Below are 13,885 nucleotides of genomic sequence, written 5' to 3' on the forward strand. Positions count from 1 at the left end.
ACCATATTTCAACACGCCTTCCCGAACAATGTTATTTTTATCCCAAACTCTGGTGGATTGACTAATAATCTGAGAAATAGTAAATTGTTTACATATTAACCTCAAAGCATCATTATCCTTTCCAGTTTTATAACTAACAAATCATGATAATAAACAGCTGGCAGATTTTTCCATTTGTTGACATGACATGGTAAGATTCAATTGGGTGTGCACCAGAGATGATCACCATATTTATAATTAAACCGTTATTTGTATTATTAATCATATAATTCGGATTATGTCATTTATTGTTATACTGTAAATCTATTTTAAATTATGAGATCCAATGGTTTCAAAATCTTTACTTTTTTTTAAATAATCTGTTTCTGTTTTTTATATATTGTGATATTAACATATTTTATTCACAGTAAATTATAGAACAAAAATGAATTTATTAATCTAAATAAAAAAAATAGTACAAACATTGCTAAAGTGATTGTACATTTTCTTAAACATTATTATAACCATATTATTATTTGATCTAAAGAATTTGTATCAATACTGTTTGCCTTTTACCCAATGCTGGGAAACCCCCCCTGGCCACCTCATACATTTATACGATTTTTAAACAAAATGAAGCACGTGTGATTTATTTTCACACAAAATCTGTTGCTCCATAAATATTTAAACATATATTCTTTTCCTGCAATCATACATTAAGGGTATGAAAAGCACATTATTTCTTAAGGAGTGCCTTTAGCCCCCGTATATTTACAAAAACGTATTTCTGATACAACACACCTCAAATGACAGCTGTAAAATAAAATTCTGTTTAGCGTAGCTCACAGTTTCACATACTATTTTAACTGTTCATTATTCCTTTCCAAACACATCACCAGTATAATTTACGAAATAATAATGCTTAATCTGAAATTTAGAAGTGTATTGTAACAATAGGTTCTGTGTAAACAGGTTAATTTATTTACAACGTACGCCAAGCTATGTTATTCGTTTTTTTATTTGTGCAAATGTTGCAGAGGTTTCGCGTAACAAAGGATATATTTCAGCATTCATAATATCATACAGATTGCATATTTCAAGACAAAACCTGGATAAAAATACACTACACATATTCCTGTTCTCATTCAAATATCTTAAAATCCACGCAACAGCACATTAGTCATATAAAATAATTATCTGATCATCATTACAGTATTGCTGCATTAAGTGTTAGTGCATTTAGAGTTTAAATAACTAATAGACATCCGGTCACAATAACCATGTTTATAAGAACATCAGGCATATCAAGCTGAGATTAACCATAGACGGCACTGTTATGAGATATCAATATCCTAAACATGGAGATCACATGGTGGGCACAAGGTCAATATTTGCAGGACTTATAAACATTGTCACGTTTTAAATGCAATTTGCTACAATATCATGCTGGAGACCTTTGGAAACAAAGGGCAATTGTGGAAACTATGAAAAGATATTTTTCCAGGCATGCTGTTGTTTTTTGTGGGTAAAGAATACTGGTTCTTGTTTGTCGAAGCTTGGCCAATGTATCCTTAAAGTGATTTAAAAAGTGGAAGAATTGGAACCCAGAGTTCATGTCCCCCTCATGTCACTTTTCATCATTCTGTTATTGTTGTTCCGAAACAGCTCTTTTAAAAAAACAGTAATATCAATGACAACTGACCTTCAATTCATTTATAGGCCTTGTTTGTGCTTGAAATGTCATTTACACAACCTGCAGATAAAATGTTTTGCCTTTAAACTCAAAGAATGTCAATGCTTCTTCATCCACTGGTTAGCACCTCCAGATTGAAGAATTGATGGTAGTTCGCCACTACATGGTAACAGCATAGAACTTTTCAGTGTATTATAGCTATAGGCCCGGCCTCTTCCAAACATTTATGTTTAGTCATCAACCAAAGCCCCCACTCATCCACCAATTTTGAAAAAACACTGAGTCCAAAAAGAGAGAACAGCATCCACAATGAGGGCAAGGTTCCTGGAGTTCGGGTGATCAGTTCACGGACTTGAATTTAACGTCTTTGCTCTTCGAGTCTTTATGCCCTTTGTGGCTTTGGAGGGGTCTTGGAGAGGAAGACTTGTTGGCTGGGTTGTGGGAGTGAGAAATGGCATGTTTTCCCTTGGATCTGTGGTGAGAATGGTGCTTGTGAGGAGGGTTGCTCGATGGTCGGCCTACAGTGACCTTAGAGGGATGTGAGGCAGGAGATGAAGAAAACTCTGGTAGTGGGTCTAGCACAGACGGCACTGCTTGGGGCGTTGCCTGTGGACAGGAGCTTGCGAGGAGCGGAGAGCGAGAGGCAGTTTCCAGCAGACCTTTAGTACCCTCCGTACACTGTTGTTATGACAAAGACATGAAGGAAAGAAGGAAGCAGATTCCAGTCAGATGACGAAACAAAAAGCAAAACACTTAAAGGAACACTCCACTGTTTTTGAAAATATGCTCATTTTCCAGCTCCCCAAGAGTCAATAAGTTGAGATACCGTTTTGGAATGTATTCTGCCGAACTTCGCATCTGGCGATAGCACTTTTAGCATAGCTTAGCATAGATCATTGAATCCAATTAGACCAGTAGCATCGCGTTGAAAAATGACCAAAGAGTTTCGATATTTTTCCTATTTAAAACTTGACTCTTCTGTAGTTATACCGTGTACTATAGAAAAATACAAATGTCATGCGCTGCGTGATAACACTGCGCCTGCTGTGGCCATGTTACGGCACCAAACTTACTTGATGATTATGCCGGAATAGGAGAATAGTTCCTTATCAAATCGGCCTAGAAAATCACCTGTCTTAGTACACGATATAACTACAGAAGAGTCAAGATTTAAATAGGAAGAATATCCAAACTCTGGTCATTTTTCAACGCGATGCTACTGGTCTAATTGGATTCAATAATCTATGCTAAGCTATGCTAAAAGTGCTATCACCAGACCCGGAGTTCGGCAGAATACATTCCAAAACGGTAATTTAATTTATCAACTCTTGTGGAGCTGGAAAATTAGCCTTTTTCCCAAAAATGTGCAGTGTTCCTTTAAGGTAAAAGTCAGTAAAAAGTCTAATCTTAGTAAAAAAGAGCAGTAAGCTGCAGCCGTTAAGAAAGCACCTACAGTATGATGAGGCATGCAGATGTCAAAGTAACAAGTGTTATTTTCTGCTAAAATAAAACGTTTTAGACGAATAGAATAATTGATGAATGAATGGTTCTGTAAACTGTGTTAGGTTATATGAGACCAGTCTTCTTTTTTTGATTTCACTTATGCTTTTGTTGTACTTATGCTGTCCTAATTGCTTCCATTGCCTACCCCACATGTAAGTCGCTTTGGATAAAAGTGTCTGCTAAATGACTAAATGTAAATGTAGAATAAGTATCACAAACAAAGGGTTACAGTGATGGTTGTCATTACATTTACTCGCCCTCATTTCATTTCAGAAACACGACTCAATTGAAGACAAAAGCTTCTATTAAAATGTTCATTTCTATCGGATGAAAACGTGACTTACCATATTGCCATCCTCACCTCTACACTACTGTCAATTAATCAAGAAAGTAAAATGTTAAAAACAAGCTTGGACTACTAAGAGGGAAGGATGACAAGGAACCTTGTTGTGTAGTGTAAGCGCCATAGCAATTCAAGCGGTTCCGTAGTGTCTGCTCTGTTTAAGAAGGGTTGAGATTGGTCTGGATATGAGACTTCCTTGAAAAGGTGTTAATGAGACCAGACGGGGTTGCTCACCCTATGGACTATGTGGGGCCTAAAGGCTTAGTATGATGATGGAATCCAGTCAGATAAACAAAGCCAGGACGATAAACTAAAGCCATGAGCAGTGTTGGGTAATTTACTCTGAAAACGTAACTAATTACGTATATATTACGTTCATAAATGATTATTATTAACTGACCAAATTATACAAATGTGAAAAGCATACATTTAAAAGTTAGATTTATAATTTTGATTTCATTTTCACTATTGAATATATTACACAGTATTTAGTTGAATTAAATCAGAACTAACTAATGAAATCACAGAAAAAAGAAGAGTTTCCTTAGGAAAGAATGTCCCTACACCCATTCTGCCCACTCACAACTATTTAAGAGATCAATTATAAAGAGATTAGCAAACATCGTGCATGGTCACTGTAATTCTGACATGGCAGAAGCAAAGGTACAGCCAGGCAGCATGCAAACATGCCCAAAACACCTGCCTCGGGTCTTACCAACCTCCCTATAATCCCGCCTTTGTCCACTCAAACTTCAGCTGGTACAAGACAGGGCAAATTCCAGGCAAACTTTTTCCTAGACACACATGCACAACCACAGGGGTCAAGGGTTAATGTGCTGGGCTAGTGAGTGCCTCTCCTAATTTACAGATGCTTAAAGGGACAGTACTTGCATGCTGGGAAAATGGACAGTAAAGATCTGGGGTCTCATTTTAAAATGTTGCGGGTGAAAGGCAAAGGTTGTGAGCTTTTAAAATCAAACTTGATGGGTGGATGTGTGCACCTGTAAGTAAACTCTGACCCATGCGTACGCACATTCTGGAGACAAGGGGCACACACGGTGAGTTAATGAAAACAAGTTAGATTGCAGAAACTAAGTGATAAGCATTCATTTTTTTTATTTCATCTCATATCGTGAAAGATCCACATCATCCAGAAGATTAAATCTAGTTTAGTTTATTTGCGCTTGTGTTGAGTGGTAATCGTTTCATGCAACTTCAAAAAATAATTATATCCAAATATTCAATCTGTGCTGTCTCACCATCACACTACGAGCGCATGAGGAGGAGATGATCCGCCTGCCTGGAATACAGGACAGCATCATGAAACTGCAGATCACAGTGTAAATAAATAACTGGTATTTGTGCATTATATTATTATTAAATTAAGTTACGTTCAGGCTTATTAATATACGAATCAGCATTCATGAGGTGCTTTGCACTGACTATTTATGGGTAAAACTGGGCGTGTACAGGTTGGGATATGAGGCTGATTCACGTATGCACACTTGCAGGCGATCCGTGTTTTACAAAGCGAATAGGTGTGCGTACGCAGGGTTTTGAACATATACAAGTCTGAATATTTATTGGCGTTCACCATTTTTGGCTTTCGGGCGCACGTACACTTTTAGTAAGGATCCTTCGCACGGTTTTATGAATGAGACCCTGACCCTTTTAACAAACTCAATAAGGCAGTAAAAGACCAATTTACATGCAGCAGAAGAATTCTGGGTTATGGTATGAAAAATATTTATTTTTCCATCGAAATGCATTGTGGACATACACAAGTGTGCAAAAAAAGGTGTTTGTAAAATGTTCAGGAATGTTGTGTTTTTAAAAAGTACATACTGTAATTCATACAGATTAGGGATTTAAACCCATTCATTCATACCTAAAATCCCTTCAAATCATTGTTTCACATGCAAACCACTTCACCACATGTACATGCGCACAAACATAATCAAAAGGCTCGTGCATCCCACACTATTCCTAATACAGATATACCAGTAAACTGTGTATCAGCGCTCAGATCAGCATTGGCGCCTTTGCTTTGCAACTTGATAAAATAAAGAGCATCACTTTTTGCTGTTATTTAATCCAAGTAGACTTCTTACAGATCTCTTCATTTTATTTCATGGAGGTCTTCCTCTGAAGCTAAATTACAAAAAACGTTTTTGTTGCCGGACAATAAATGAGAACAAAAACAGCACATAATCTTACAGTGACCAAAAATATTACATCTAAATAAACGGCAAAAACAAGCACATTGATTATTTATACCCTGAGGATTTTTAAGAGCACCATTATTTGTCATAGACAATACTGTACAAACCTTTAGAACCACCACCTGACCCTACCACTGTCTTTCCTGTTTAGTAACTGTGTATTCAACCAAATGCTACAGGAAGTCAGCAGTTTCATTTCCTCATCCTGTGCAAAGAAAACAAGCAATTTTCTTTAAACCATCTTAACTCTAACCCACTGATCTATAAGGAAGCCTTCAGTAAACACCTTCAGAAAATGACCCTGTATTTCTATTTCATGTAAACAACATAAACCACATTGAGATACGTGACCAAACAGCACAGGCGCAACAGCTGTACTCAACAGCAAAAAACAACAACACAGGATTCAAGAAATAAAAAATATAATCAGAATTCAAGAAATAAAGAATTCAATCTAAGGTGCTTGAACTAGTATGGCAAACCTCAGCAGTGGAATGACTGGAAGGATTGGATCAAACACAGTAAGTCAGGATGTTGAGAGGCTTTGAACTGAGATGTCAGGCTGATGAAGGGTTAAGACAGGGGGTGGAGGAGGTCTGCCTGAGGTGATGATTCGTCCTACCATGTTTATGTCATTTTTAGCAGCTGCCAGTTCAGTTTCCACCGGGCTGGTCTGAACAGAGTCATCAGAAGGCACAAACCCTCGCCTGTCAATCAAACTGACAAAAGAAGGAGGAGTTCAAAAACCTGCAAAAATATATAAACATACGCGCCTAACAAGGGTAACAGCAAAATAGATGTTATGCAATAAAAGGTTAAAGCTATTTAGTGGTTGATTATCCGAAGCTATCCTAATAAAGGCCGTGCATATTACACATCTAACAAATTTAAAGAGAGATCTCACATGAGTATTTGAACCACCAAATGTTAAAATCCGTGCTGTTACCATAGTGAAAACAGCTGGTAAAGACTTTTTTTTGGTTAGGAAGACATTTTCGTGGAATTGCCCTAATGATAACAGTGACAATGTTTGATTGAATAGTTACTGTACCATGAACTAAAATGACTAACATGACACGAATCAACATTTACAAGGATCAATAAATGCAAAAAAACCTATATTGCTCAGTGTTAGCCAATGCATTTAATACTGCTAACAAATAGCACCTAATTTTAAATGTTACCCATATTCCTAATCTCCAGACATCTCACCTGGGCGGCATGGGTCCACAGAGGACAGAACAACAGTTTTTGATTATACTGTTGTAGCTGTAAGGATTTCCAACATCTTCATTTCCACTTTTTGCTGTAAAGGAACCTTTAATCTGAGATACACAGAAAATGCTGCCATTAGAGAAAATGAAGAAGTCTTTTGGATAAAAATGAACCTAAAATTAAAAATCAACAACACTTACATCCTCATTGGTTGTAAGATTTGCTGCTATAAGGTATGTATGGAAGCCTGAGAGGCCAAGAATTGACCATACAGAAAAGAAGCAGACCACTAACTCAAGAGCAGTGAGCTGGAGTCAAGGGAACAATTAAGATAATCAGATATTGATCCTAAATTTCCGAAATTCTAATAATATAGTATAATAATAACAACAACTAACGTTTATGACTGCATGATGCTTTGCTTTACAGCTTTACACTTTAGTAAAGTGTTACAGTTGATGAAGATCCCAAAACATTCCCTGAAAGTATTAATACATTGATCTAGCTAAACTTATTTGAAATGAAACAAAAGGATATCTGGCAGGACTCTCCTGGAGAGCAAAAACCATTCCACTCCCTCCTTGTGACCCTATAAGAGACAGCATTAAAAACACATCTTAACCAGACTTTTAACAGACCTAGCTGGTTTGTGTCGGACCAATAATAATCCCAGTTTCAAAAGGCCATGATAACAGCTCATGTACACAAATATATTTTTGAGATGTAACAACACACCTTTTTTAATAAGATGCACAGGAATAAAACTAAATGCAATGGGATGTCTACAAAAGAACTGATTTAATCGAGGAACAGATGCTTAAAGCATTTCATGTAACTGTGAGCTCACAGATATAAAAGCATTTGGCTAGTGTTATGCAAGTGCACATACTTAGTGCCAGGTGTGTGGTTACACAACCAAAGATGAAGGCTGTGAGGAGAGACAGCGAGACGATGAAGGTGTAGAAGAAGCGGTAGTTTCGTTTTCCCACACAATTCCCAACCCATGGGCAGTGATGATCAAACCGCTCTATCAAACACAGACAACAACATGAAATAATATGGCATTAATAAAATATTCTGTTGCCTTTAGATGAAGCACAACACAAGAAGGACCTTTGTGTTGTTATAATTATCCTTCTTCTGCCATGGAAGTCTATTGCAGCCCATGCATGGGAACGTTGTGAAATTTGGCACACACATAGAGGACAGTCTGAACTGTTACTATGGCGAATATGGAGTCTTTATAGACATACTTCCTGTCCGCCATATTGAATATATAGAAAACATACATGTTCGAAGTGTCTGGTTTGCACAGAATTTGGTATATGGCTCATAGAGACATCCCTAAAATAAAGTTTATCAAAAGCTTTTTGATAGGTCAAACATTTCCTGTTTACAATTTGAAGGCGTGCGTGGCAAAGGGTCATGTGGCTGTTTCTTTGCGACACTTTTGTGTATTGACACGAAACTTGGTATGTATCATCACTGGCACATCTCGTCTGCCTCATAAAAATTTGGTGACAGCACACCCTAGTATCAAAAGTTATGAGCAATTTTACTGTGTTCCAAGTGCATTTGCCTGTTTTTAAACTGTGTTTTCAAAATCGGATTATCTGACATGTCAGAAATATTTGCCTTTGTGCCGTGGTTGGGCTTGGCCCCTTGATCGCTGCTTGCAGCTATATTTTTAACATCATAGCACAACACACAGTGCAGGTTACTCCTAGATTTTTTTATCATTTGGATTAGGAGTTTGTTCAAATCTTCAATATACTATCTGCTAAAACAAATCATCCCTATTACATCACAAGGACGAGGGTGCAATTTGGGGAAGGAATCAGAGGGGGGTGTTTTGGAAAGTTTTAAGAAAATACATTACAAACCACAATGAGCTATATGTAGTCCAGTAGGCTATAGTATCATTTATAGAATAATAATAATTTTAAGAAACCAATTTAGAAACTATTTTAATGCTAATTCAAACCGAGCCAGCAAACACATACATTGTAATGTTTTAAACCTATTTAGAGCATATATTCTCTGCTATATTTAATGATAAATCTGCTGGGAAAAATAAGGTGTGGTGCAAACAATATTTACAAATTTGAGATTAAGTAGCGTTTATCAATGTTTACTGGGTTTTGATGACAGACAGAATACGGTTTATGCATTTTCTGCTTGAGAGAGACGAGTTAAGGTTCGCTATGAAGTGCAATAACTGCCTTCTTATCACATTTCAACATTTATACAACAGTTCGTGGTCAAGTAAAAAAAACTGAGATTTGCACTTGATGACACTATGAAAACCCGTGCCTAGATTCAAGACCGGAACATGAACAGTGTTGTGACCTAGATGCACTGTCATCTTGCGTCAAACAAGTTAAAGTGCTGACAGTGAAAATCGCACCCTGACTATTACCATAGACAAAGTTTAATACCTAAGGTACAAGCTGAGGCATCAGACAATCACTATACACTCAGTGTGAAAAAAATCCTCACCCACACAGTTGTCACACAGGCTGCAGTGAGAGGTGCGAGGAGGACGGAAGATCTTGCAGGTGAAGCAGTACTTGAGTTTAACCACTTGCTGGTTGATAACAATCTCTTTGGTGCGCGGATGGGGACGGTAGGACGAGGAAGAGCCATCTGGGTTGTCTTAGAAAAACAACAGAAAACGCATTAAGGTTTTAATAACGCTAAGGTTCAAGTTACAAAAAAGTTACAAACTTAAAGAACAAATTAACAATATTAAATTGTTGACCTTAATTTCTACTTTAGTGAGCAAGTATCTAAAACACCAGTGTTCATAACTACTTTCTTTACCCTAAATTCCTACAGTAAATTTATCATGCGAGTTTTCAGATCATGTAACTTCAATTCCATTCGCCTGTAGAAAATAACTCCAATATGAAATAGTTGAAATTTTATTTTTACTTTTAACCAGCGATGGCAATTAATAGGCAACTTGAATAATGCTTTCATTAATTTTTTGGTGTTTTAAAGGACAATTATGTGTCTAGCTGTGAGGTTGTGAATCGCACCCCTCCCCTTTGAAGCACTAGGCTGAGAGAGGACTAGGATGTCGAAATGTGTTCAGTGGATCAGTTTTTCGATTTAGGGCTACTGTAGAAACAAAATGACAACAACATTTCATGCAAGCAGACCCGTGCTATGTAGGTATATGAATTAGCTCATTCTAAGGTAATAAAAACATAACACTTCATTATACATCACAAAACACAGTTATGTATAGTGTATTGCATTTCTGTTAATAGATCCTCAAAAGGGCGACTAAACGATGACCGATCATTTTCAGTGGGATGGTAGTATTTTAACTCTTTCACCGCCATTGACGAGTTATCTCGTCATTTAAAGAAAAACGGTTCCCCGCCAAAGACGAGTTATTACGGCAATCAGTGTTTGTACTGTTGTGCAGCAGGTGACACTATTACACACCTTTGGGAAAAAGTACAGAATCCAAGAATGTAAAACGTATAGATTTTAGCGGTTTGAAATGATTGTTCTGAGTGGAATCTGGGCGGAATCTTTGACAAAAAACGTTAATTATCTCAGCTGTTTAATCAAAGTGATGCTTTTTTGAAGAAACCTACCTATATCTACAGGGTGATAAAAAATTAACAAATGAAGATAGAAGAATACGATTTCTTCTGTTTAAAAGCTGAGACTCTGTTCTTTCTTTGACATATTGTTTGACCATATATTCTTTACAGAAAATTACTGTGAGCCTTTAAAGTTGGGAGAAAATGTTTAAAAAGGCTGGCGTAGGCTGGCAACCTTGTTTTAAAAAGGCTGGCGGGGAATTAAATGTCTATCATCAGACGTATGCTCCCTCACCAATCTGTTTCTCGATGTCTGCAGCCTCTTCTGGTGTTGCTCTGGGCAGAATCCCTGGATCTGTAAAGCTTGTCTGGAGAAGAGAGATGATCACAAACACAAATAGGACCCCTCCGATTGCTGGAATGAAGCCAGTCAGATGTTTCACCAGGAACGGGCAGCTATAATGACAGAACAGCTGAGTCAAGACAACATTGATTCTGGAAAATGGTCTAAAATCCTGTGTCCCAATAAAAGTTTTTCAGTGTCCAGTTTTTCCAGTTGTACGTATTCTGCCGAACTCCTGGTCTGGCGATAGCACTTGTAGCATAGCTTAGCATAGATCATTGAATCCAATTAGACCAGTAGCATCGCATTATCACGCAGTCAACATATACAAGTAAAACTCCCAAAAATGATATTAATGGTACGTGATTATTGAAAACATAGAGTTTGATGGGTTACAGTGGATTTACAAGGTGTAAAATAATAGTTCAGGAATAGCGTCATATTTTTTCCTGTAGTGTTAATATTATATGCAACTCAAACGTTTCAGTGGCTGTTATTTTAAATTAGTGGTCTATTAAGGTGTACGATATGTATGTTATGTAGCGTAACTTTGGCAACCGCTTCTCCGGTGCCATGTTTTGACAGAAATGCGGTAAGAATCCTTAGGGGCCATTCACATTTAGCTTTTCAAATCTGGATACGAGGCATGTAAATAGGAAGCCATGTGGCTGAGACGTGCATTTGATTTGGCGCCAAATTGAAATGAATATGTTTCAACTTTTCAGAATGCCGCATGAAGTCACAGAACAGACACAGAAGATCACAGCATAAATAAATCTAGTAGCAGAGTTATTACAAGGTATTTTTAGTGCACATAAATCCATACACCATTTCATAACAGCCATGCCTCCTCATCTCGGTGGCAAGCATGCTATGGTTGCTTAGCAACGACAGACACCAGGACAGTGCAAACTCCTAGGCGCTTTGGAGTAAGCAGGGCTGTTTTAGACACAGAATGTGAATCGCCGCTAAAGTTTTCTTTTCCAATGCATTTCTCTAGTGTGTTTTAAATTCTATGAGAACCTTTAACACAAATAAATAATAAAACACTACTGTTATTACATATCCGAGTAAACATTTCATAACAGTTCTAAGGACTTTGATTTACAGCTTCTGGATAGTCATTTCCATGTTGCCTATAGACACAGACCCTTTTGGGGTTTAAAAAAATAGACCATTTGTTCTTCAATAGCCGAGGTGCTGTGGCTCAATGACCACAACTGCACTCTTGACGTGATGATAGCAGACTGTCATCCCAGTGGATGTTCAAATCCTCATGTGTAATAAAGTAAATCCATGCTCAGAACATGTTTCAATCTGTGTGAAGCTTTATAAAACGGTACAGCCATGCCTGGGGGAACTGTTTTATCTATTTTAAACAGGTCATGACTAAACAAAAGTTTTGAATTATAGCAATGTGCAGTGTTGGGTAAGTTACTCTGAAAAAGTAATTAATTACTAGTTACTCATTACATATTCAATAGTGTAATTAGATTACTGTCCAAAATACTCCGTCTAAAAAGTATTTAGTTACTCATTACTGATTACTTTCTATATCCTAAATCGACCTTGATTAGTTAAGTGATTCAAGAATATACATGAAACGGCTTATTGAATTCATTCAAATTATATTATTAACTGACCAAAGTATTACAAATGTGAGAATTATACATTAAAGCACAGATTTTAAAGTAAGACTTTGAATTTTGAAGTCAATTACGCTATTGCACACGCATATATTTAACAAAGTATTTAGTGTAAGTACATCAAAAGTAACTGTATTTAAATTACAGAAAACATATGAGTAATCCCTTACTTTACTTTTTCAAGGGAAAAGTAATCAGTAACTAATTACTTAGTAACTAGTTACACCCAACACTGCCAATGTGACATGTTTAATATATAATATTATAACTATGAGATTTTTTTTACTAATCTACATCACTCGCTAATTACCCCTAAATCGACCGCTGGTAAAGCACGTTCGCTATGGGAGAATATAGACAGGAAACGTTTTCGCACCCTGAGATTTAACCGGAAATACGAAGGCTGCGCTCAGTGCATACAGTCTATTATGAAATAAAATGCATTTAAAAGAAAAATACGATGGTTTTTCATTTAAGGTTAATTTTACAATTAAATTATTGTTTTGAACTTCTAGAGAAAAACACTTAAGATATTTTATTCCAAATGATAAATCTAATATAGGACAATAATAATACGTAGACAGGTGTCATTTTGATGTGATCTGGCATTCTACCAAACCCTAGTATTGTCTCATCATACAGCAGTAACCCCCAAAATCATCAACTGAGCACTTACTCGAATATGAAGAACAGTCCGCTGGTGAGCAGTATGAGCCCCAGTGTGAGAGGCAGCACGCCGCTCTGACGCGCCAGGATGATGCGTCCATCACAGTAAAAGCGGTTCTTGCCGCGAAACACCTCCCATTTTCTCCGGGCTTGTTTGGCCTTTTGCTCGTGAAGAGGTCGCGGTGGAGGTGTTAGTCTGGGTGTCGCGAGTGCCTGAGGATCTATTTGCTGATATTCGCGTTTTTTCATCGTTTGCAACGGTAGAGACAAACCACTCCGCGTTTAGTGTCCATCAGAGATCAGCTGCTGGTAATGATCTGATAAACGCCGTTTATTGTGGCATTACGGAGAAATCACGCCGACAGCGTTTCGCTATCTCAACAAAGAGAAAGCGATCCAATAGGAGCACGACGAAACACGGCGGATTTACTGGTATGTGACGTGACGCCTTATGACGTCACCGTCGCTACACGTTTCAATAAACAAGCGGCGCCAATTATGCAGCGTCTGTGTGTATATGTAAAGATGTGTGTGTTTATGTTTACATTTTTACTTTTAATTTCCTGTGGTTCAGTGAGCATGGCACTAGCAATGTCAGTATCATGGGTTTGCACATAGTCAGAAACAAAATGTATAATACAAAGCAATGTACGTCGATTTAGATGAATTGTAATTTATTTTAATTTCATCAGAACAAACAGATTTATAGTAATTT

At 37.2% G+C, this 13,885-nt stretch overlaps 1 protein-coding gene across 1 annotated transcript; it reads right to left on the minus strand.

The window, feature by feature from the left end:
- Nucleotides 1-979: 979 nt before the first annotated feature.
- zdhhc18b (zinc finger DHHC-type palmitoyltransferase 18b) lies at nt 980-13,885 on the minus strand. Its single transcript, XM_056741474.1, has 9 exons — nt 13,181-13,885; nt 10,811-10,971; nt 9,455-9,610; nt 7,845-7,982; nt 7,493-7,544; nt 7,156-7,258; nt 6,953-7,065; nt 6,363-6,459; nt 980-2,350 (listed from the first exon to the last, which is right to left on the minus strand). The coding sequence occupies exons 1-9, from the start codon at nt 13,417-13,419 to the stop codon at nt 2,012-2,014; spliced, it is 1,398 nt and encodes a 465-aa protein (XP_056597452.1). The 5' UTR covers nt 13,420-13,885; the 3' UTR covers nt 980-2,011.

The sequence above is a fragment of the Triplophysa dalaica genome, chromosome 25, assembly GCF_015846415.1.
Source record: "Triplophysa dalaica isolate WHDGS20190420 chromosome 25, ASM1584641v1, whole genome shotgun sequence".
NCBI classification, from domain to species: Eukaryota; Metazoa; Chordata; class Actinopteri; order Cypriniformes; family Nemacheilidae; genus Triplophysa; species Triplophysa dalaica.